The sequence below is a fragment of the Rhinopithecus roxellana genome, chromosome 8, assembly GCF_007565055.1.
Source record: "Rhinopithecus roxellana isolate Shanxi Qingling chromosome 8, ASM756505v1, whole genome shotgun sequence".
NCBI lineage: Eukaryota > Metazoa > Chordata > Mammalia > Primates > Cercopithecidae > Rhinopithecus > Rhinopithecus roxellana.
The window spans coordinates 9,648,330-9,673,370 of record NC_044556.1 but is presented as its reverse complement, the minus strand read 5'-3'; the positions used below and the strand labels follow the sequence as shown (position 1 = coordinate 9,673,370).

General features: G+C 53.5%; 1 protein-coding gene across 1 annotated transcript; it reads right to left on the bottom strand.

The window, feature by feature from the left end:
- Positions 1-2,127: 2,127 nt before the first annotated feature.
- Positions 2,128-9,678, bottom strand: TUBB4A (tubulin beta 4A class IVa). Its single transcript, XM_030936402.1, has 4 exons — positions 9,394-9,678; positions 8,754-8,862; positions 8,526-8,636; positions 2,128-4,046 (listed from the first exon to the last, which is right to left on the bottom strand). Exons 1-4 carry the CDS (start codon positions 9,448-9,450, stop codon positions 2,989-2,991), a joined length of 1,335 nt encoding a protein of 444 aa, XP_030792262.1. The 5' UTR covers positions 9,451-9,678; the 3' UTR covers positions 2,128-2,988.
- Positions 9,679-25,041: the final 15,363 nt, after the last annotated feature.

Sequence of the window (25,041 nt, the reverse complement as noted above, 5' to 3'; positions counted from 1 at the left end):
CAAGGTTTAGTGACTTCCCTTGATGATGAGTCCTGAATAAGTGACACTGTATGACTTCTGAAGCTAGGTCATAAAGATGCAATCCATTTTTCTTTTGCATTTACTTCTGTCCTGCTCTCTTGGGATGTTTGCTGTGGGGGAACCCAGTGGCCATGTTGTGAGGAAGCTCAAGCAGACTATGGAGAGACCTACATGGAGAGACACTAAGGCCTTTGTTCTCCTTACTCCTGCTGAGCCCCCAGCTGATAATTGGCACCACCTGGCCAGTCAGTTGTGTGTCACCTTGGAAATAGATCCCTCTACCTCCAGCTAAGATGCTCTGGCTGATGTCATGGGGAGCCTAAATGAACTGCCTCACCAATCCTTGCTCAAATTACAGATTTGGGAGCAAAATAAATACCTGTTTTTATCTTAAGCCACTAAGTTTTGGGGGGATTGTTTGTTACACAGCAAAAGCTAACTGATACGCTTTTCTCTCTCTACACCTTAGCTTGGAAGGGATAGAAGCTCTGGCCTTCCAGGGTTGGTGTGAGGCTTGCATGAAATGAGGCATGAGTCAGGCGCACGGAAGAGCTTCATGTGGGTGAGCTGTGTTGTTACTCTGGCAGGATTGCCACTTGGGTGCCCGCTGAGGCTGCCATCTTCCTGGCACCCTTCCCTAGAGATTCCCCTTCCTGCCTTCCATATTTGCAAGGTGCTGCACAGAGAACAGCAGTACCTCTGCCACCAAGCACCCACTCTTTGCTCCTGAGATCTCCTCAAATCCTCACGAACAATTCCAGGGTGGGTGTGTCAGAGACGTGTGAACCAGAACAACTCCATCTTGAATAGGAGCTTGGTAAAATGAGGCTGAGACCTGAGACCTACTGGGCTGCATTCCCAGATTGTTAAGGCATTCTAAGTCACAGCATGAGATCGGCATAAGATACAGGTCATCAAGACCTTGCTGATAAAACAGGTTGCAATAAAGAAGTCGGCCAAAACCCACCAAAACCAAGATGGCCGCGAGAGTGACCTCTGGTTGTCCTCAGTGCTGCACTCCCACCAGTGCCAGGACAGTTTACAGATGCCATGGCAACGCCCTCTATGGTCTAAAAAGGGAGACATGAATAATCCACCCCTCGTTTAGCATATCATCAAGAAATAACCATAAAAATGGGCAACCAGCAGCTCTCGGGGCTGCTCTGTCTATGGAGTAGCTATTGATTTTTTTTTTTTGAAAGAGTCTTGCTCTGTCCCCCAGGCTGGAGTGCAGTGGTGTGATCTTGGCTCACTGCAACCTCTGCCCCCCAGGTTCAAGTGATTTTCCTGCTTCAGCCTCCCAAGTAGCTGGAACTACAGGTGCCCGCCACCACGCCCAGCTAATTTTTGTATTTTTAGTAGAGATGGAGTTTCACCATGTTGGTCAGGCTGGTCTCTCCTGGCCTCAGGTGATCCGCCCACCTCAGCCTTCCAAAGTGTTGGGGTTACAGGTGTGAGCCACCACACCTGGCTCCTTTATTATTTTTGAGATGGAGTGTCACTCTGTTGCCAGGCAGGAGTGCACTGGCGTGATCTTGGCTCACTGCAACCCCTCTGCCTCCCAGGTTCAAGCGATTCTCCTGCCTCAGTCTCTGGAGTACCTGAGACTACAAGCGCCCACCACTTGGCGAATTTTTTAATTTTTAGTAGAGATGGGGTTTTGCCGTGTTGATCAGGTTGGTCTCCCCTGTCCTCAGGTGATCCACCTGCTTCGGCCTCCCAAAGTGTTGGATTACAGGTGTGAGCCACTGTGCCCGGCTCCTTTACTTTCTTAATAAACGTGCTTTTACGTTATGGACTTGCCCTGAATTATTTCTTGTGTAAGGTCCAAGAACCCTCTCTTGGGGTCTGGATCGGGACCCTATTCCTGTAACAGCTGTGAGAGGATCCTGGGGGAAAAATGCATGATCCCATTTTACAGGTGGGAAGACTGAGGCTCAGAGAGGGCAAATGGCTTAGTCAACACCTCAGCATTAGTGGGTGGCCTAGCCTGGCCTGTCTGATCCCTCCCCACCCAGAGATGAGATGTCATCGGTACCCTCCTCCATCCTGTAGAGAAAAGCCGGCATTTGCTGTAAGAGAGGCAAGAGGAATTCGGCAGAAACATCCAGGACAACAATCAATTACATTTATTGAGGGCAAGGCAGGGAAGCGGGATGGGAGGGCAGGGGCAACCTCTCTTCTTCACAGGCACCGGGCCTTGTTTCTCTCCCAGATAAGCTAAGGTCGGCAGGGGCTAAGGGGAGTGAGGCAGGGAGGATGCATATGGGGCCGGTGGGAGCCAGGAGAAGCTGGGGTCAGAGGTAGGAGCTGGGGCTGTGGGGAGTGAAAGGTGAGGCAAGTTCAAAGGTGAACTGCAGCTCGGAGGAAGGGGTCCAGTGCAAACCAGGACTTACAGGTGTAGAGGTAAAATGGGACTCATGGGGGTGAAAGAGAAGCTGGGGTCAGAGGGGATTCAGAGGTCAAAGAGAAGTTGAGGTCAGAGGTAGGAGCTGGGGCTCAGGTGACGGGGTTAAAGGTGAGGCAAGGTCAGAGGTGAAGTGCAGCTCAGAGGGAGGGGTCAAACATAAACCAGAACTTCTAAGTCTACAGGTAAAATGGGATTCATGGGGGGCAGGGGTCAAAGGTGAAGCAGAGGTCGGGGTGAAGGAGGACCCGCAAAGTTAAAGGCGCGTTCCCAGAGTCAGAAGGGTGAAGCGGGGCTCCTCCTGGGAATGTCAAGGTTGGAAGAGCTCAAGAAGGTCAAAGATCAATTAGGGCTAAGGGTCAAAGGGGAGCCAGGGTTGGAGATGAAGTGGCCAGAAGTAAAGCGAGCTCCAAAGGGATTGTTAGGGTCAGGGCCAAGTCTTAGGGTCGGGGGGAGTCAGGCTTGGAGGGAAAGTGGGGCTCCAGGGGTCAGAGGTGGGGGGTCTGGGGGTTCAAAGGTCAGAAGCCTCAAGGGGAAAGATGGGAAGCCAGGGGAGCAGCCTAGGCCACCTCCTCCTCCGCCTCCTCCTCGAACTCGCCCTCCTCGGCCGTGGCATCCTGGTACTGCTGGTACTCAGATACCAGGTCATTCATGTTGCTCTCGGCCTCGGTGAACTCCATCTCGTCCATGCCCTCGCCCGTGTACCAGTGCAGGAAGGCCTTGCGCCGGAACATGGCCGTGAACTGCTCGGAGATGCGCTTGAACAGCTCCTGGATGGCCGTGCTGTTGCCGATGAAGGTCGCGGCCATCTTCAGGCCGCGGGGCGGGATGTCGCACACGGCCGTCTTCACGTTGTTGGGGATCCACTCCACGAAGTAGCTGCTGTTCTTGCTCTGCACGCTCAGCATCTGCTCGTCCACCTCCTTCATGGACATGCGGCCCCGGAACACGGCGGCCACGGTCAGGTAGCGGCCGTGGCGCGGATCGCACGCGGCCATCATGTTCTTGGCATCGAACATCTGCTGGGTGAGCTCAGGCACCGTCAGGGCCCGGTACTGCTGGCTGCCCCGGCTGGTCAGGGGCGCGAAGCCGGGCATGAAGAAGTGCAGGCGAGGAAAGGGGACCATGTTGACGGCCAGCTTGCGCAGGTCGGCGTTCAGCTGGCCCGGGAAGCGCAGGCAGGTGGTGACCCCGCTCATGGTGGCCGACACCAGGTGGTTGAGGTCCCCGTAGGTGGGGGTGGTCAGCTTGAGGGTGCGGAAGCAGATGTCGTAGAGCGCCTCGTTATCGATGCAGTAGGTCTCATCCGTATTCTCCACCAGCTGGTGCACGGACAGCGTGGCGTTGTAGGGCTCCACCACCGTGTCCGACACTTTGGGCGAGGGCACCACACTGAAGGTGTTCATGATGCGGTCTGGGAACTCCTCGCGGATCTTACTGATGAGCAGCGTGCCCATCCCAGACCCCGTGCCACCTCCCAGCGAGTGGGTCAGCTGGAAGCCCTGAAGGCAGTCGCAGCTCTCGGCCTCCTTCCGGACTACATCCAGGACAGCGTCCACCAGCTCCGCGCCCTCCGTGTAGTGCCCCTTTGCCCAGTTGTTGCCGGCTCCGGATTGGCCTGGAGAGGGAAGGGGAGGGGACAAAGCGCAGGCAGTTATGGGGAGCCCCCACCCTCCACCCTGTCTCTCCACCACCTGGAGGAATACTAGTAGTTGTATTCCTACTACTAGTATTCTAGCAGTTGAATACTAGTAGCTATCAAAAATAATAACAATTAGCCAGGTGTTGTGGCAGGGGCCTGTAGTCCCAGCTACTCGGGAGGCTGAGGCAAGAGAAACGCTTGAACCTGGGAGGAGGCTGCAGTGAGCCGAGATCGAGCCACTTCACTCCAGTATGGGCGACGGAGTGAGACTCCATCTCAAAAACACACACACACAAAACACCCTCCTGCCCCCCCCCCCCCCCGCCACCACCAACAAAAAAAACCCCAAAAAACCAAGACTGGTAATGGTGGCTCAAGCCTATAATCCCAACACTTTGGGAGGCCGAGGTGGGAGGATTGCTTTGCTTGAGTTCAGCAGTTCAAGACCAGCCTGGGCAACATAGTGAGACCCTGTCTCTAAAAAAATATATATATATACACAAATTAGCCAGTCATGGTGGTGGCACGCCTATAGTACCAGTTACTAGGGAGGCTGAGGTGGGAGATTGCTTGAGCCCAGGAGTTGGAGGCTGCAGTGAGCTATGATCACACCACTGCACTCCAGCCTGGGAGCCAGAGGAAGACCCTGTCTCTAAAATAAACAAACAAGAATAAAAAGATTAATAATTAACATTATTATTATCATTTCCAGGCAAGGTCTTGGTATGTTGCCCAGGCTGGAGTACAGTGGTGCAATCATGACTCACGGCAGCCTTGACCTCCCAGGTTCAAGTGATCTCCTGCCTCAATCTTCTGAGTAGCTGGGACTACAGGCTTATGCTACCAGATCTGGCTAATTTTTTTATTTTTATTTTTTTGTAGAGGTGGGGTTTCGTCATGTTGCCCAGGCTGGTCTTGAACTCCTGAGCTGGAGCAATCCACCTGCCATGGCCTCCCAAAGTGCTGGAATCACAGGCGTGAGCCACCATACTTGGCCTGTGTTTTCTTGTTAATCGTGTTGTCTATAAGCTCACTGTGGAATGCAAGCTCCATGAGGAAAAGAATCAGTATTAGAATATTGGCCAGGCGTGGTGGCTCACGCCTGTAATCCCAGCACTTTGGGAGGCTGAGGCTGGCAGATCATGAGGTCAGGAGATCAAGACCATCCTGGCTAACACGTGAAACCGCGTCTCTACTAACAACAGAAAGAAATTAGCCAGATGTGGTGGTGGGCGCCTGTAGTCCCAGCTACTCAGGAGGCTGAGGCAGGAGAATGGCGTGAACCTGGAAGGTGGAGCTTGCAGTGAGCCGAGATAGCGCCATTGCACTCCAGCCTGGGCGACAGAGCGAGACTCTGTCTCGAAAGAAAAAAAAAGAAAGTTGGCCAGTATTACTGTGAACAGCTAACATTTTCTTTCACCCCTTGTCTGTCTCCACCTTGGTTCAGCTCCAGCATTGCCCTCCTGGATAAGTTCAGTTCCCTCTGTCCTGGTCCCCTGGCTCCTATCCTCATCCCCCAGTCTGTCCTTTCCACAGTACCCACAAGACGACACCTGAGAGCACCTGAGTTAAGTCCTGTCCCTCCTCTGCATACAGCCCTCGAGGGCTCCCACCTGCCTTGGGGTCAAAGCCCAAATCCTCCCTGCAGGCCACAAGGCCCTGCTGGACCTGTCCCATCCCCTCCCTCACTCTGCTTCAGCCGCAGTTGTTTCTCCAACTTTCCAGGTGTGGTCCTGCCCTGGGGCCTTTGCACTAGTCGCTCCAGCTGCCTAGGCTTTCCCACCAGGTATTCACATGACTTTTTCCTCACCTCCTTCAGGTCTCAGCTCAATGCCACATCCTCAGAGAAGCCACCTCTGGTCACCCCCACCCTCCTCCTCCCCAGTCTGGTGGTTTGGACTCCAGCTTCTCGGGACTGACAAGACAAACTGTGTGACCTTGGACGAGTGACTTCCGCTCCCTGATCTGTTGGAAGATTTCAAAACATAATGATGCAGTTCTGTGACCGTGATCCATAAGAGGTCCTTGGGAAATGGCCGGGTGAAATCAAGATGAAATGAGATTGGCCAAAGGGTGTGAGTGATTTCAGGAGGACCACAGAGGGCTTGCAGTTGGGCCAAGAGAATCTGTGGTCTCTGGGTGGCCAGGGGGTGGGAGGAGCATTAAAAGTGTGGACTCAGACCAGGCGCGATTGCTCACGCCTGTAATCCCAGCACTTTGGTAAGCAGAGGCAGGCGGATCACCTGAGGTCAGGTGTTCGAGACTAGCCTGGCCAACATGGTGAAACCCCGTCTCTATTAAAAATACAAAAAATTAGCTAGGTGTGGTGGCACATGCCTGTAGTCCCAGCTACTCAGGAGGCAGGAGAATCGCTTGAATCGGGAAGGTGGAGGTTGCGTCACTGCACTCCCACTGCCCACTCCAGCCTGGGCAACGGAGACTCCGTCTCAAAAAACAAAACAAAACAAAATGTGGACCTAGTAGTCAGACCCTCTGGCTCCTGGCAGCCTCACTGGCTTGCGGTGTGACTTTCTGCATGTGACCTATTGTCTCTGTGCCTGTTTTCTCACCTGTAAAATGGAAGCAAGAGGTGAAGTTGAGGAAAAGATTCAGAGAGGTAGGACAGGTCCTGCATTTAGCACATCTTAGATGCTGGGAGTATTGGAGGCGGGTGGAGCCAGGGCCTGAGGCCAGGGTAGGGACATGCAGCCAGCTGGAGCCATGAAAGCTTCCCTGGAAGGATTGTCCCAGGGTGTGGACGCCTCACTGTCTTCACATATGCTGTTCCCTCTGTCTTCAACATCTTTTCTCCCTTCAATGCCCTTTGGCTAGTCCAAATCCTACCCACATTCTAGACTGCAGATAGTAATGAAAACAATGACAAATGCTTATTTACCTCTTTCTCTGTGTCAGGCATTGTTCTAAATTCTTTTAGGCTTTAGGCCTCACTTTTTTTTTTTTGGAGAGGGAGTTTCGCTCTCGCCCAGGCTGGAGTGCAGTGTCCTGATCTTGGCTCACCACAACCTCCGCCTCCTGGGTTCAAGCAATTCTCCTGCCTCAGCCTCCCAAGTAGCTGGGATTACAGGCATCCGCCACCATGCCTGGCTAATTTTTTATTTTTAGTAGAGACGGGGTTTCTCCATGTTGGTCAGGCTGGTCTCAAACTCCCGACCTCAGGTGATCCACCCACCTCGGCCTCCCAAAGTGCTGGGATTATAGGTGTGAGCCACTGTGCCCACCCTAAGCCTTACTATTCTAATAGTTAGCATTTTAGAATCCCTGTTTTATTTGATCTTTTTTAGAGGTGGGGTCTCATGCCATCGTTCAGGCTGGAGTGCAGTGGCACCATCATAGGTCACGGCAGCCTCGACCTCCCAGGCTCAAGTGCTCCTCCTACCTTAGCCTCACGAGTAGCTGTGGCTGCAGGTGCATACCACCTCACTCAGCTAATTAGAATTTTTTTCTTTTTGTAGAGACGGGGGTCTCACCATGGTGCCCAGGCTGGCCTCGAACTCCTGGCCTCAAGCTCTCCTCCTGACTTAGCCCAAAGTCCTGGGTTTACAGGCATGAGCCACCATGCCCAGTGAAATCCCTGTTTTAAAGACGAGGAGGCCGGGCAAAGTGGCTCATGCTTGTAATCCCAGCACAAATGAGTTGGGTGGATCGTTTGAGTCCAGGAGTTTGAGACTAGCCTGGGCAACACAGAGACCCACCTCTCTACAAAGACTAAAAAATTAGCTGGATGTGGTGGTGCGCTGTAGTCCCAGTTACTTGGGAGACTGAGGCAAGAGGACCAGGTGAGCCGCGATCATGCCACTACTTGGGAGACTGAGGTGGAGGCGACAGTGAGCCGCGATCATGCCACTGCACTCTAGCCTGGGTGACAGCAGGACAGACAGACTTTGTCTGAAAAAAAAAAAAAAAAAAAAAAAAAAGAGGATTTTGAGGCCCAGAAAGGCTGAGGAGCCCATCCTAAGTTATCCATCTGAATCAACCCCTGACCGAGCTTTACTTACTTATCTCCTTTGTGGCCTATCACCTTCCACCAGAATGTGAGCTGCACTGGGGCAGAGAGGGAGCTCTGTCTATTTGATTCTTCCCTGTATCTCCAACTTCTAGAACAGGGCCTGGTATGCAGTAAGTGCTCACCATTTGTTGAATGCATGAAGTGGCAGAATTGGGATGTGCACCCAGGCAGTCTGGTTCCGGTTCAGACTGTTGAATTAAAATGCCACCTCCTCCAGGAAGCCTTCCCTGAACCCCTCTCTGTATCCACCCTCTCCAGGGCTCTCACAGTGGCCCAAGCGTCCCCCATCACAGCCCTGTGCAGGGCTGGTGATTGGTGCCCTGTCCAACCCCTCTCTGGTCTGTGGGCTCCGGTGGTGGCTGTTGACTCAGTGGTGTTAGCAGGAATAAGGAGGTTTTCCAGCCTCTGCTCCCTGCTGGGGGACTCACCAAACACGAAGTTGTCCGGCCGAAAGATCTGACCGAAGGGGCCGGAACGGACGGAGTCCATGGTGCCTGGTTCCAGGTCCACCAGCACCGCTCTGGGGACATAATTCCCTCCTGCAGGGAAACAGATGGAGGGCAGTTTGGTGCATGCCAGGAACCACAGGCGCCCGGTAGCATCCTGTTCCCTCCCAGCTGCCCCTCCCCACCTGGAAGGTGCCTCCTTCGCCCTACCTGTGGCCTCGTTGTAGTACACATTGATCCTCTCCAGTTGCAGGTCACTGTCCCCATGGTATGTGCCTGTGGGGTCGATGCCATGTTCGTCACTGATAACCTCCCAAAACTAGAGAGAGAGGTGGTCGAAGAGTTGAGAGAGGGGAAGCCGGTGGCCAGGCGGAAGAGTACCGCCAGCCCCCAACTACCTCCCTAGCTGCCACCTCTCCCCCAGCAAGGTGAACGGGGGACTTAGAGGCATGGTGTCGGGGCGAGGATGAGGCAGCAAGAAGGAGCGGTGGGGGCGGGGTGCAGCCGAGTCAGCACCCAGCGGGGCCGGCTGGTGCCAGCGCACCCAGGCTGCAGCCCGGGGGAGGCATGGGGGTTCTTTGTGCGTGAGGAGGGGACAGTGGCCCAGCTGTGGGCCCAGCTGTGACAGGCGGACAGAAGGCTGGCTCCCACTCTCCGCAGCCTCTTTGTTCCCAGCCTGGCCCTGCCACCCCCACCCCGCGACCCTTCCCCCACGGCCCCTGGGGCGCGCTGGCCTCCTGGGGACCTCATTCCTCTTCAAAGGCTCCCAGGTTGGGGGGTGCTCCGGGGACCGACCCCGCGCCGCTCCCCGGGGTCGCTGCCTCCTTCCCGGGCCCCGTCCCCCGCGCACCTTGGCCCCGATCTGGTTGCCGCACTGGCCGGCCTGCAGGTGCACGATCTCCCGCATGGCGGTGGCGCTGAGGGTGGACGCGGCGGCGGTGGCGCGAGCGCGGGGAGCTGCGGCGGCGGCGCGGGTGGAAGATGCGGCGGAGACGGCGGAGCACGGTCCCTGCGCCCCCGGGAGCAGCTATATGAGCGGGCGGGGCACGCGTCACGGCCGGTCACCCTCCCGCTCCGCCCCTTGGTCCCGCCCCGGGATGATAGAGGGGGCTGGGGTGGGGGGAGGTGGTGCAGGGACCTCGCTCCCCAGCGGCCCCCCTCGAGACGTCCGGGACCCCACGTGCTCCGACCCCTGCCTTGTGGGTGAGGCCCCTTAGGGCGCCACCAGTGCCGTCTCCACCTTCCCAGCCCCCAGCCAGGCTTGACCACCCGCAGAAATTGGGCGGAGGAAGGGAGGGGAGCGCCTGGTAAACAGGCATCTGAGAAGTCCTGCCCCTCCCCCTTAGCCTCCACCTTCCTGCCCCAGGCCTTGCCTCAGTTTCTCGGTCCGCAGTCCCTCTTCTCATTCTATTTAGACCGCATTCGCCAGAATCCTTGCATTAACCGCGAGCCCTCCCAGTGGGGCTGGGCTGGGGGCTCCGGGGCGGCGATATGGTTTGCAGGTTGGTTCCCGGAGGGCTTGTCCCGAAGCTGCATAGTAAAACCACGATTTCCTCCCATGACTGGGTGCAGATGCTGGTGGGCTCCCCGGTACACCTCTACTGGGCATTGAGCTCCTCACAGGTGGGTCACCCCCAGCCTGGCCTAAGGAGGAGAGTGGAGGAGTAAGACAGCTGGGTTACATATTGGGAGGGGATAGTGAGTCGTCAGGGCTGCCTCGCTCTCCCAAAATAACACCACTCCTCTCCAGTATTATAATATATCTCTATCTGTATCTATATCTGTATCTATATCTATATCTATATCTATATCTATATCTATATCTATATCTATATCTATATCCTTTTTCTGTTTTTTTTTTCTTTGAGATGGAGTTTCACTCTTAGTGCCCAGGCTGGAGTGCAATGGCACGATCTTGGCTCTCTGCAACCTCTGCCTCCCAGGTTTAAGCGATTCTCCTGCCTCAGCCTCCCGAGTAGCTGGGATTACAGGCATGTGCCACCACGCCCGGCTAATTTTTTTGTATTTTTAGTAGAGACAAGGTTTCTCCATGTTGGTCAGGCTGATCTCAAACTCCTGACCTCAGGCCATCTGCCCACCTCTGCCTCCCAAAGTGCTGGGATTACAGGCGTGAGCCACTGTGGCTGGCCTATATGTGTATACATATATATTTTGAGACAGGGTCTTGCTCTGTCCCCTAGGCTGTGGTGCAGTGGCATGCTTAGAGCTCACTGCAGCCTCGATGTCCTGGACTCAAGCAATCCCCTCGCCTCAGCCTCCCAAATAGCTGGGACTGCAGGTGCACGCCATCACGCCTGGCTAATTTTCAAGATTTTTTGTAGAGATGGGGTCTCGCTATGTTGTCCAGGCTGGTCTCCGACTCCTGAGCTCAAGGGATCCTCCCACCTCGGCCTCCCAAAGTGCTGGGATTCCAGGCGTAAGACTGGAATTATATTTTATTCCAGTGTTCAGTGTTATAATCTATTACACACCATACGCCTTGCCTCTGCATTTCCTGTAACGTTAGGTATATGACCTTGCCCTGGTGCTCCTCTCTGTGTCTGAATTTCACATTTGCAAGTTGGGGTGGTGAAGAAGGCCCACCCTCCAGGGTCTGATGATGCAAGACCCAGTTAAGAACATAGTGCTAGTCTCCCCTCCCGCAGAGTCAACAATAAATTGTATCTTTCACGAGTCTAACTATTATCAGAGGCTGGACTGGACTTCCTGTGCTGCCTCTCCTGTGAAGGTCAGGCCTCCTGGGGCTGGTTCCTTGGACAGCCTCCAGTCCCACCCTCCCAGGAAGTCTCCTCCTCACCTCCCATCCTTGACTTCCCCACTCAAGGACTTTGGTGTATTGCTGGGGGGTGGGGTAAGCCATCTTGGCCATGTGGTTGGGACCTCACATTTGCCATGGCCACTAATTTTTTTTTTTTTTTTTTTGAGACAGAGTCTTGTTCTGTCACCAAGCTGGAGTGCAGTGGTGCCATCTCGGCTCACTGCAACCTCAGCCTCCTGGGTTCAAGCCATTCTCCTGGCTCAGCTGCCCCAGTAGCTGGGATTACAGGCATGCACCACCATGCCCAGCTAATTTTTGTATTTTTAGTAGAGACGGGGTTTCACCATGTTGGCCAGGCTGGTCTCCAACTCCTGACCTCGTGATCTGCCCGCCTTGGCCTCCCAAAGTGCTGGGATTACAGGCGTGAGCCACTGCACCTGGCAAATTTTTTTTTTTTTTTTTCTGAGACAGGGTCTTGCCCTGTCATCCAGGCTGGAGTGCAGTGGCATGGTCATGGCTCACTGCAGCCTCAAACTCCTGGGCTCAAGTGGTTCTCCCACCTCAGCCTCCCAAGTAGCTGGGACTACAGGCATGCACCACCATGCTTGGCTAATTTTTGTATTTTTTTGTAGAGATGGTGTCTTGCTGTGTTGCCCAGGCTGGTCTCCAACGCCTGAGCTCAAGTGATCCTCCCACCTCAGCCTCCCAAAGTGCTGGGGTTACACGTGTAAGCCATTGTGCCCTGCCCAATGACCACTAAATTTGACTAGTGGTTCTCAACAGTGTGTGTGTGTGCATGTGTAGAGGCAGGGAGGCACGGGGGGCGGTGATGTTGCCCTCCCAGGGGACACTTGGCAATATCTGAAGATGTTTTTGGTTGTCATACCCAGATGGGGGCGGGTGTGTGTGTGTGAGACTGTGTGCACTACTGGCATCTAGTGGGTGGAGGCCAGAGGTGCTGCTGAAAGCCCTTCAGTGCACAGGACGGCCCCACCCCAGAGAATGATGCGGGGCCAATGTCAACAGCGTTGAGGCTGAGAAATCCTGTGTTAATGATTTCGGGGGAAATTTGTGTTAGTCCCTTTGCTCACACTAGATGCCAGAATAAATTCCAGGGGGGCTAGACCTTATGTGGGTTTGATGGGGTGATCCCTTAGCTTCTGTGACTTACATACTCTGTCTCCCCCAACTCAGTTAGTGTGTGTGTATCTATGTTTTTATTTCTTTTTTTTTTTTTTTTTTTTTGAGACGGAGTCTTGCTCTGCTGCCCAGGCTGGAGTGCAGTGGCCGGCTCTCGGCTCACTGCAAGCTCCACCTCCCGGGTTCACGCCATTCTCCTGTCTCAGCCTCCCGAGCAGCTGGGACTACAGGCGCCCGCCTCGTCGCCCGGCTAGTTTTTTGTATTTTTTAGTAGAGACGGGGTTTCACCGTATTAGCCAGGATGGTCTCGATCTCCTGACCTCATGATCCGCCCGTCTCGGCCTCCCAAAGTGCTGGGATTACAGGCTTGAGCCACCGCGCCCGGCCTGTTTTTATTTCTTTAGCAAGGCCATTTTTTTTTTGTTTTTTGAGATGGAGTTTCGCTCTTGTTGCCCAGGCTGGAGTGCAGTGGTGCGATCTCTGCTCACCGCAAACTTCGCCTCCTGGGTTCAAGCAATTCTCCTGCCTCAGCCTTCCGAGTAGCTGGGATTACAGGCATGCATCACCATGCCCGGCTAATTTTGTATTTTTAGTAGAGATAGGGTTTCTCCATGTTGGTCAGGCTGGTCTTGAACTCCCGACCTCAGGTGATCCCCCTGCCTCTGTCTCCCAAAGTGCTGAGATTACAGGCGTGAGCCACTGCACTCGGTCACCATTCTTTTTTTTTTTTTTTTTTTTTTGAGACAGTTTCACCCTGTTGCACAGGCTGGAGTACAGTGGTGTGATCATATCTCACTGCAGCCTTGACCTCCCAGGCTCTGGTGATCCTCCCACCTCAGCCTCCCGAGTAGCTGGGACTACAGGTGGGCACCACCATGCCTGGCTAATTTTTGCATTTTTTTTTTTTTTTTTTTTGAGACGGAGTCTTGCTCTGTCGCCCAGGCTGGAGTGCAGTGGCCGGATCTCAGCTCACTGCAAGCTCCGCCTCCCGGGTTTACGCCATTCTCCTGCCTCAGCCTCTCGAGTAGCTGGGACTACAGGCGCCCGCCACCTCGCCCGGCTAGTTTTTTGTATTTTGAGTAGAGACAGGGTTTCACCGTGTTAGCCAGGATGGTCTCGATCGCCTGACCTCGTGATCCGCCCGTCTCGGCCTCCCAAAGTGCTGGGATTACAGGCTTGAGCCACCGCGCCCGGCCATTTTTGCATTTTTTTTAGAGATGGGGTCTTGCTGAGTTGCCCAGGCTGGTCTCAAACTCCTGGGCTCAAGTGATCCTCCTGCCTGTCAGGCCTCTGAGTCCGAGCTAAGCCATCATATCCACAGGGACCTGCACGTATCCATCGAGATGGCCTGAAGTAACTGAAGATCCACAAAAAAAGTGAAAATAGCCTTAACTGATGACATTCCACCACTGTGATTTGTTTCTGCCCCATCCTAACTGATCCCTGTACTTTGTCATCTCCCCCACCCTTAAGAAGGTTCTTTGTAAATCCCCCCACCCTTGAGAATGTACTTTGTGAGATCCACCCCCTGCCCCAAAAACATTGCTCTTAACTCCACCACCTATCCCAAACCTAAAAGAACCAATGATAATCCACCGCCCTTGCTGACTCCTTTTTCGGACTCAGCCTGCCTGCACCCAGGTGAAATTAATAGCTTTGTTGCTCACACAAACCCTGTTTGGTGGTCTTTTCACACGGTCACGTGAGACACTGCCTTGGCTTCCAAAGTGCTGGGATTATAGGTGTGAGCCACTGCGCCTGACCAGCAAATGATTTTTTGTTTACTTGCATATTATAGCTCCAATAGGAAAGTAATTTGGTTTAGCACTCTTTACAACTCCAGTACAATCTTGAAGGCATCCTAAGGTTTCACTGACCCACACCTAACAGTGCCTTTAAAAAACCTTCCAAAACCCCTCCCCATCTATACTTCTTGTTTTTCGAGATGGAGTTTTGCTCTTGTCGCCCAGGCTGGAGTGCAGTGGCATGATCTCAGCTCACAGGAACCTCTGCCTCCTGGGTTCAAGCGATTCTCCTGCCTCAGCCTCCCGAATAGCTGAGATTACAGGTGTGCGCCATGGACCTCGGCAAGTTTTTGTATGATTAATAGGGACAGGGTTTCACCATGTTGGCCAGGCTGATCTCAAGCTCCTGACCTCAGGTGATCCACTCGCCTCGGCCTCCCAAAGTGTTGGGATTACAGGCGTGAGCCACCGCGCCCGGCCCCTATGCTACTTAATTTTTTTATTTTTTATTTTTTTGAGACGGAGTTTCGCTCTTGTTGCCCAGGCTGGAGTGCAATGGTGCGATCTCCAGCTCACTGCAACCTCTGCCTCACGGGTTCAAGCGATTCTCCTGCCTCAGCCTTCCTGAGTAGCTGGGATTATAGGCTTGTGCCACCACACCTGGCTAATTTTGTATTTTTAGTAGAGACGGGGTTTCTCCATGTTGGTCGGGGTGGTTTCGAACTCCCAACCTCAGGTGATCCACTAGCCTCGGCCTCCCAAAGTGCTGAGATTACAAGTGTGAGCCACCGCGCTCGGCTGCGGCCCCTATGCTTCTTATCTTGCTCATGAATATCTGAAAGTTTGAAGATTCTTCCAGCTTTAAAAGCAGTGATGTGGGCTGGGTGTGGTGGCTCATGCCTGTAATCCCAGCACTTTGGGAGACTGAGGCGGGTGGATCACTGAAGACCAGGAGTTTAAGGCTGCCCTGGCCCACATGGCGAAACTCCTGTCTTTACTAAAAATACAAAAATTAGCTGGGCGTGATGGTGCGCACACTTGTAGTCCCAGCTACTCAGGAGGCTGAGGCACGAGAATCACTTGAACCCAGAAGGCAGAGGTTACAGTGAGCCAAGATTGCACCACTGCACTCCAGCCTGGGTGACAGAGAGACCCTCTCTCTAAAAAGAAAAAAAAAGCATTGATCTCTCTTTCTGAGGTCCACAAAACCAGGAAAAGGCCTGCTTCCTAGTTGGTGTGATCTGCCTGTCATCTGGGGCTGGGGGAAAGTTTCCATCCTCTCTGCGTGCATCGAGACATTGTTGACATACACCCCAGCTCCTCATACACCCTGAGGGGACAGAGAGAGCCCACTCTGCCTATTATTAATAATAATAGTGCTGTGCAGACTAGATCTATGGCCAGATCTTGTTTTCAAGTGCTTGCTGTGTATCAGCTTGTGTGTGTGTGTATGTGTGTGCGTATGTATAATTTTTTTTTAGGTAGAGTCTCACTCTGTCTCCCGGGCTGCAGTGCAGTGGACTGATCTCAGCTCATCGCAACCTCCGCCTCGGCCTCCCTGTGCTGGGATTACAGGCATGAGCCATTGCACCTGGCCTTGTTTATATTTTACTTATTTATTAACTTTTTGAGACAGAGTCTCACTGTGTCACCCAGGCTGGAGTGCAGTGGCCTGATCTCGGCTCCTCACAACCTCCACCTCCCGGGTTCAAGTGGTTCTCCTGCCTCAGCCTCCTGAGTAGCTGGAACTACCAGGACCCACCACACCCCGCTAATTTTTGTATTTTTAATAGAGAGGGGGCTTCGCCATGTTGGCCAGGCTGGTCTCCCAATGTGCTGGGATTACAAGCATGAGCCGTGGCACCCAGCCAGCTTGTTTATATTTTTAGCTGATGAAACCACAACCTAGGGAGGTAGTTGCTGTTTGTGTGCCCATTCTACAGATGAGAAAATGGAGGCCCAAGGAAGTTGAGTATCTCATCCGAGTGTCTCATACTGTTGAGGCTGGGAATAGAGTCAAAAAAGCCCCGCATTCCAGGTCCAAAGACCCTGCTTTTATTTATTTATTTATTTATTTATTTATTTATTTATTTATTTATTTATTTGAGACGGAGTCTCGCTCTGTCGCCCAGGCCGGAGTGCAGTGGTGCAATCTCAGCTCACTGAAAGCTCTGCCTTCTGGGTTCACGCCATTCTCCTACCTCAGCCTCCTGAGTAGCTGGGACTACAAGCGCCCGCTGCCATGCCTGGCTAAGTTTTTTGTGTTTTTAGTAGAGTTGGGGTTTCACTGTGTTAGCCAGGATGGTCTCGATCTCCTGACCTCATGATCTGCCCGCCTCGGCCTCCCAAAGTGCTGGGATTACAGGCCTGAGCCACCGCGCCCGGCCGACCCTGCTCTTTATTGCCACAGGCTGTTAGAGTTACTTTGTTATTTGATTTTTTTTTTTTTTTTTGGATGTAGGGTCTTGCTCTTTGGCCCAGGCTGGAGTGCAGTGGTGCAATCTCGGCTCACTGCAACCTTTGCCTCTGGGTTCAAGTGATTCTCCTGCCTCAGCCTCCCAAGTAGCTGGGATTACAGGCGCACACTACCACATCCAGCTCATTTTTGTATTTTTAGTAGAGACGGGGTTTCGCCATGTTGGCTAGGCTGGTCTCAAACTCCTGACCTCAGGAGATCCACCCACCTTGGCCTCCCAAATTACTGGGATTACAGGCATGAGCCACCGTGCCTGGCCTGTTATTTGATTAAAAAAAATATATATATAGAGGCGGGGTACAGTGGCTTATGCCTGTAATCCAAGCACTTTGGGAGGCCAAGGTAGGCGGATTGTTTGAGCTCAGGAGTTTGAGACCAGCCTCACCAACATGGTGAAATCCCGTCTGTACTAAAAATACAAGAATTAGCTGGGTGTGGTGGCAGGTGCCTGTAATCCCAGCTACTAGGAAGGCTGAGGCAGGACAATTGCTTGAACCTGTGAGGCGGAGGTTGCAGTGAGCTGAGATTGCACCACTGCACTCCAGTCTGGGTGTCAGAGCGAGACCCTGTGTCAAAAAAAAAGACTGGCAGTCCAGTGAGTTGTCTTTCAGGAGGAAAATGTTGCTGGTGTTGAGGCAGCCGTGTGACTGTCACGTGCTCCGTGGCCTGGGCCTCTCCGTGTCATGTGTCTGCCCACCACGGTGCCCGGTGTTCCCGGCTGGCTCCGATGTGTGCTGTCAGCTTCCAGCATCGGAATCTATGCTGTCTTTGTGTACTTGGCCTGTGGGTCACTGGCCCTTTTCCCAAGGTCCTTGCTGCCCCCTCTACCCGGCCCGTCCTTTCACCTCCCCACCCAGATGGTAGAGTCTGATTTCCTTTTCCTCTGCCCGGGTGGAGCCCAGCCCTGGGCATAGACACAGCCAGCATGGACCCTCTCCAGCTAGAGGCAGCGGAAGACAGAGGGTTGGAGCGGTTACTGTTCTGAGACAGGGATGCTGAATGAGTCTTAAGAGAAGCCCTCCCAACTCCAGGGGCACATACAAGCTCTGTGAAAGCCGTGCCTGGCACTCTTGGGACCAGTTATAGGGTGGGGGGTGGTGGAAGGGGTAGGGGTGGTAGAAGGGGTGGGGAGGGGGACAATGGAGCATTCTCCGGCCTTGCTGGGCCTCCCGCCACCAGATACACAATGCAGTACATCCCGAAGAAGGCGTGTTCAGAATATAAGGATTTCCTAGTGGCTCACGCTGGTAATCCCAGCACTTTAAGAGGCCAAGCAGGGAAGATCGCTTGAGGCCAGGAGTTCAAGACCAGCCTGGGCAACAAAGTTAGACTCTGTCTCTAATTTAAAATAATTAAATAAGTAAATCAGAAGGATTTCCTGAGCCAGGCGTGGTGGCTCATGTCTGTAATCCCAGCACTTTGGGAGGGCGAGGTGAGTGGATCATCTGAGGTCAGGAGTTCGAGACCAGCTTGGCCAACACAGTGAAACCCCCGTCTCTACTAAAAATGCAAAAAATTAGCTGGGCATGGTGGCAGGCACCTGTAGTCCCAGCTACTCAGGAGGCTGAGGTGGGAGAATAGTCTGAACCCAGGCAGGGGAAGTTGCAGTGAGCCAAGATTGCGCCACTGCACTCCAGCCTGAGAGACAGAGCAAGACTCCATCTCAAAAGGAAAAAAAAAAAAAAAAAAAGAAAAAAAAGAAATAGAAGGATTTCCTGGGAGATGGGGAGGGAGGAGGGTTGAGATCAGCTAGGACTGGGGCTGGGATGGGGAGGGGACACTTACTGAACTCCTTCTCCCTACCCACCCTGTTGCCTGGCAGTGAGGACCTCGTCTGGGGCGCCCGTTGCTGGCGTGCAGCTGCTCTCACAGTTTAAGGAGGCCGGATCTGGCAGGCACATGGTCAGAAAGTGGGGCTGCAGGCTCTCCAGGGTCATCTTGGAGATTCTGGTCAGGGAGAGCTGGCCATGTCACCAGAGATGAAGGTGCCCAGCTGCTCTTAAACCATGATCATGTAGGTTTTGCCCTTGAAAGCCGGCAAGCTCGGCTGCAGGTTCTGGTTGTGAAAGAAAAATCAATATTGGGGCTCCCAAATCACTAAAGGAAAAAGTCAAGCTGGGAACTGCTTAGGGCAAACCTGCCTCCCATTCTATTCAGTCACCCCTCTGGCTGGGCGCGGTGGCTCATGCCTGTAATCCCAGCATTTTGGGAGGCTGAGGCTGCTGAATCATCTGAGGTCAAGAGTTCAAGACCAGCATGGCTAACATGATGAAAGTCTGTCTCTACTAAAAATATAGATAATTAGCCAGGCCTGGTGGCACATGCCTGTAATCTCAGCAACTTGGGAGGCTGAGGCAGGAGAATCACTTGAGGCAGGTGGAGGTTGCAGTGAGAAGATCACACCATTGCACTCCAGCCTGGCCGATAAGAGGGAAAGTCCATCTCAAAAAACAAAAAACAAGGGCCAGACATGGTGGCTCACGCCTGTAATCCCAGCACTTTGGGAGCCCGAGGCGGGTGGATCACCTGAGGCCAGCAGTTTGAGACCATCCTGGCCAACATGGCGAAACCTCATCTCTACTAAAAATACAAAAATTAGCTGGGCGTGGTGGCACGTGCCTGTAATCCCAGCTACTCCGGAGGCTGAGGCAGGAGAATCGCTTGAATCCAAGAGGCGGAGGTTGCAGTGAGCTGAGATAGCATCACTGCACTCCAGCCTGGGCAACAGAGTGAGACTCTGTCTCAAAAAAAAAAAAAAAAAAAAAAAAGGAAAAATAAAAAACTAAATTAACTGAGACCTGTCTCTGATATTTGGGGTTCACACGGACATGAATCATCTCTCCTAGGCTGATGTGCAGCGGTTCTCTAACTGCCCAGTGGGTTCACTTTGCCCCCTGCCTAGATAGAACGAATGTATCAAGACAGGAGCATTGCAACAAGAGTTTAATTCATGCCGAGCTGGATGAACAGGCTGGAGTTTTATTTGAATTAATTAATTAATGTATTTATCTATCTATCTTTCTTTTTTTTTTTTGAGACAGAGTCTTGCTCTGTCTCCCGGGCTGGAGCGCAGTGGCCGGATCTCAGCTCACTGCAAGCTCCGCCTCCCGGGTTTACGCCATTCTCCTGTCTCAGCCTCCCGAGTAGCTGGGACTACAGGCGCCCGCCACCTCGCCCGGCTAGTTTTTTGTATTTTTTTTAGTAGAGACGGGGTTTCACCATGTTAGCCAGGATGGTCTCGATCTCCTGACCTCGTGATCCGCCCACCTCGGCCTCCCAAAGTGCTGGGATTACAGGCTTGAGCCACCGCGCCCGGCCTATCTATCTATCTTGAGTTAAGTTCTTGCTCTGTTGCCCAGGCTGGAGTGCAGTGGCAGGATTATAGGTGACTGCAGACTCCAACTCCCCGGCTCAAGTGATCCTCCCACCTCAGTCTCCTAGATAGTGTGCATGCCTCATGTCTGTGGTCTCGCTACTCTGGAGGCTGGGGCATGAGAATCACTCAAACTCAGGAGGCGGAGGTTGCAGCGAGCCGAGATTGTGCCACTGCACTCCAGCCTGAACGAGACTCCATTAAAAAAAAATTTTTTTTTTTTTTAAGAGAGAGCAACTGGGTGCAGTGGCTTATGCCTGTAATCCCAGCACTTTGGGAGGCCGAGGCAGGTGAATCACTTGAGCTCAAGAGTTCAAGACCAAGGCCGGGCGCGGTGGCCCAAGCCTGTAATCCCAGCACTTTGGGAGGCCGAGACGGGCGGATCACGAGGTCGGGAGATCGAGACCATCCTGGCTAACACCGTGAAACCCCGTCTCTACTAAAAAAAATACAAAAAACTAGCCGGGCAAGGTGGCGGGCGCCTGTAGTCCCAGCTACTCGGGAGGCTGAGGCAGGAGAATGGCATAAACCCGGGAGGCGGAGCTTGCAGTGAGCTGAGATCCGGCCACTGCACTCCAGCCTGGGCGACAGAGTGAGACTCCGTCTCAAAAAAAAAAAAAAAAAAAAAAAAAAAAAAAAGAGTTCAAGACCAGCCTGGCCAACAAGGTGAAACTCCATCTCTACTAATAATACAAAACACTGAGCCAGGCGTGGTGGCGAGCGCCTGTAATGCCAGCTACTTGGGAGGCTGAGGCACTAGAATTGCTTGAACCCGGTAGGCAGAGGTTGCAGTGAGCTGAGATTGCACCACTGCACTCCAGCCTGGGTGATAGAGCGAGACTCCATCTCAAAAAAAAAAAAGACACACACACACACACACACACACACACACACACACACAAACAATGAGATACACACAGATACATAGCCCTAGAATCAGATCCCAGGACAGACATAGCCAGACTATTATACATGGTTATAAACACAATACACGACAGGCGCGGTGGCTCACGACTGTAATCCCAGCACTTTGGGAGGCTGAGGTGAATGGATCACCTGAGGTTAGTTCAAGACCTGCCTGGCCATCATGGTGAAACCCTGTCTCTACTAAAAATGCAAAAATTAGCCGGGGGTGGTGGTGTGCACCTGTAATCCCAGCTACTTGGGAGACTGAGGCAGGAGAATCACTTAAACCCAGGAAGCGGAGGTTGTAGTGAGCCAAGATTGTGCCGTTGCACTCCAGCCTGGGCGACAGAGCAAGACTGTCTCCATAAAAAACCCCAAAAAACAAAAAACACAGTACAGACTCGGGTATGCACATACTACAAACATGCAATCAAACATAACACAGAGATATGCAATGCACCCGCACAGTCCTACAGACAGACATGGATATACAATTCAAAAAAAAAAAAAAAAAAAAAAGAGCCAGCACACAGACCCAGGGAGCTCGCAACACACAGGGGTGCTTTGGACACAAAAGCCACACTGTAGGGAGTTTTTTCTGTCATTCACTCAAATACACATTGACCCAGACGCCCCCCACAGAGGGACACACACGGACGGACATACACACGACAGCAGTCCACAAGCCAGGGAAGACTGCCTTCCCCAAAGCATCAGACAGAAAAGTCAGAAGTGCCCTCATCCAGCATCTTTTTTTTTTTTTTTGAGACAAGAGTCTTGCTCTGTTGCCCAGGCTGGAATGCAGTGGCACCATCTTGGCTCACTGCAAGCTCCACTTCCTGGGTTCAAGCAATTCGCCTGCCTCCAGAGTAGTTGGGATGACAGGTGCTGGCCGGCATGTCTGGCTAGTTTTTTTACATTTTTAGTAGCGACGGGGTTTCACCATGTTGGCCAGGCTAGTCTTGAACTCCTGACCTCAGGTGATCCGCCTGCCTCGGCCTCCCAAAATGCTGGGATTACAGGTGTGAGCCACTGCGCCCAGCCCTTTTTTTTTTTTTTTTTTTGAGATGGAGCTTCACTTTTGTTGCCCAGGCTGGAGTGCAATGGCGCGATCTTCGCTCACTGCATCCTCTGCCTCCCTGGTTCAAGCGATCCTTCTGCCTCAGCCTCCTGAGTAGCTGGGATTACAGGCATGTGCCACCATGCCCAGCTAACTTTTTGTAATTTTAGTAGAGACAGGTTTCACCACATTAGCCAGGCTGATCTGGAACTCCTGACCTCAGGTGATCTACCCTCCTCGGACTCCCAAAGTGCTGGGATTACAGGCGTGAGCCACTGTGTCCAGCCGCATCCAACATCTTGGTGGTGCAGGAGCTCCAGTGGAGTGGCTGGGGGGGCGTCCTGTTCGAGTCCCCAGGTCACAGGTGCTGAGAAAGGATTCCTGCTGGGGTGGGCCCATGACCCCATGTGGTGACCTTATCCACTTCGGGGGAGCAGAGGGCGTTGGGATGGGTTCGCCCACTCAGACTAGGCCTCATGGAGGAAGGGTGGGGTGGAGAAACCGAGGTCTCCATAGCTCCTGTTAGTGATTTAGGACACAGCTCCCACCCCACACCAGGGGCGTGGCAGGTCTGGGGTGGGGTCTTGGTGGATGTACATGGGGATTATGCGTGAGGGCAGAGCCTGCATGTTTGGAGGGCAGAACGTAAGGGGTGAGGCCTAAAGGAATTAAGGGGCAGAGACCCGCAGGCGGCTGCAAGTCCCAGCGAAATTGGCGAGGGATGAGCATGGCTTGAAAACCTGGAGTGGGAAGAGGGTGCAGGGCTCCGGAAAGGCGGTACCCAGAAAAGGGGCGAGGGTTTGAGATGGAACAGACTCTCAAAGGGGTAGAGGGGCCGAGCCTGAGGAGAGGGTGGTATGGACTAAGAAAAGCAGAAAAGTGCCAGGCGCGGTGGCTCATGCCTGTAATCCCAGAATTTTAGGAGGCCGAGGTGAGTGAATCACCTGAGGTCAGGAGTTCGAGACCAGCCTGACCAACATGGTGAAACCCCTCTCTACTTACTAATAATACAAAAAAAATTAGATGGGCGTGGTGGCACATGCCTGTAATTCCAGCAATTCGAGAGGCTGAGGCAGGAGAATCACTTGAACCGGGAGTCAGAGGTTGCAGTGACCCGAGATCGCGCCATTGCACTGCAGCCTGGACGACAAGAGCGAAACTCCATCTCCAAAAAACAAACAAACAAACAAAAAAGCAGGAAACGGAATGGGGCAAGAAGAGTCTCCAGGCCCTATTCCCAGGCCACTAATGATTGGGGAAATGGGCGGGGCCTGGGAGAATGACAGGGAGGTGTGAGGGACTGAGGAGTGGGCAGGGCCTAGGAGGCTGATGACAGGGGAAGTGGGCGGGGCCTGGAGATAATGTTGGGAGAAACTGTGGCGTGGGGAGGGCCTGGAGCGGACGGCAGGGGAAGTGGGCGAGGCCTGGGGAGAATGACAGGGAAGTTGGGGGGACTAAGGAGTTAGCAAGGGCTGGGAGGCAAATGACAGATGAAGTGGGCGGAGTCTAGGGAGAATGACAGTAGGGTAGAGGAAGTGAGGGGTGGGCTGGGCCTGGGAGTCTGATTGCTGGGGAAGTGGGCGGTCCTCGAGAGAATGACAGGAAAGTGGGAAGGACTGAGGAGTGGGCAGAGCCTGAGAGGCAAAAGGATGGGTACACGGGCGGGGTCTAGGGAGAAGCTAGGGAGGTGGGAGGAGGATGACAGCGGAGTGGGGTTTCGGGAAACTGACAGGGGTCAGTCGTGGAAGGGGCGGGCACATCTTTCTCTTGGACCCGCGAGCCAAAGCCACGTTGGTGCTGGTGATCATCCAGGCTGAGCGCTGAGCATTCCCGGTCTCGGGCGATTTCTTGACGGTCACTTCCAGGCTGAGAGCCATGACTAGGAGACGGCCGTGGGACTGAAGACCTCTCACCCTCAGCACTCCAGCCGCCCCGACCCTGCCCTCGCTGTGCCTAGTTGGGAATGCGCCTCCGGGGTCTTCCGCGGTCCGGGAGCCGCACCTGCAGGGTCTGGCTGGGGTGCGGGTGTGAGAGGTCTTCGGTTCCACGGCCTCCAACCCATTCCTGCTTCCGAAGTTCTGTTCCCGCGCTCAATGCCCTGCCCGATCCAGTTCCGGCCGCCCCTCTCCCCGCTCCCGCTTCTCCACGCTCTTTCCTTCCCAGGCTCTGCAGTGAATACACCCAGTCCGAAACCCCCCGCGCTCTTTGGCTCTTGGGTCCCGGCTCCGTGCAGCCGTGGACTGGGGCTCCAGGTCCACCAGGGGGCGCCCGCCGCCCAAGCTGGGTATCGCTGCGGAGAAAAGGGGCCCAGAGTGGTTCCTCAGGGGAGGGAGGGGGAGGCCCCCAGACGGAAGGGCCCGAGTTTCCTCTGGGAGGATGGATCTTAGGTGATCTGAGGGGTGAGTCCTGGGTTCCCTGGCGGAGGTGGATCTTGGGTGGTCCTCTGTGGGTAGAGGGTGGAGCTTGGGTGTTCTGAGGAGTAGTCCCTGGGGACTCCTCTGGGAGGAGGGGCAGACCTTGGATGGTCTTAGGGTTGGACCTGGACCTCTGTGTGTGTGATTGTATATGCCCATAACGTGTGTTCTTGCGTTATGTCTATGGCTAGCCATGGTGCCTGCCATGTGTATCTGTGATTGTGTCTTTGGGTGTCTGTCTCAGTGTGTAACTGTGTATATGTGTGTGTTGTATTTCTTCATGTCTGTTTTGATATGCATGTGATGGTGTGTCTGTGTTGGTGTGTTCTAGTCTTGCTGTGTTTGGTTATATGCCCCGAATATATGTATCTTTACTCTGTCATCCAGGCTGGAGTGCAGCGGCACGATCTTGGCTCATTGCAACCTCTACCTCACGGGTTCAAGTGATTCTCCCATCTCAGCCTCCTTAGTAGCTGGGACTACAGGCGCTCACCACCACGCCCGGCTAATTTTCTTTTCTTTTTTTTTTTTTTTTTTTGTATTTTTAGTGGAGACGGGGTTTCACCATGTTGCCCAGGTTGGTCTCAGACTCCTGACCTCAAGTA

Bases quoted from the DNA above. Each gene is read 5' to 3' on its own strand.
- TUBB4A (XM_030936402.1), bottom strand. From the start codon at position 9,450: ATGCGGGAGATCGTGCACCTGCAGGCCGGCCAGTGCGGCAACCAGATC. The intron at 8,637-8,753 runs GTAGGGCGAAGG...GTTTCCCTGCAG, and splicing joins GTACTACAACGAGGCCACAG to GAGGGAATTATGTCCCCAGA. The intron at 4,047-8,525 runs GTGAGTCCCCCA...TTCCCTCTCCAG, and splicing joins GCCGGACAACTTCGTGTTTG to GCCAATCCGGAGCCGGCAAC.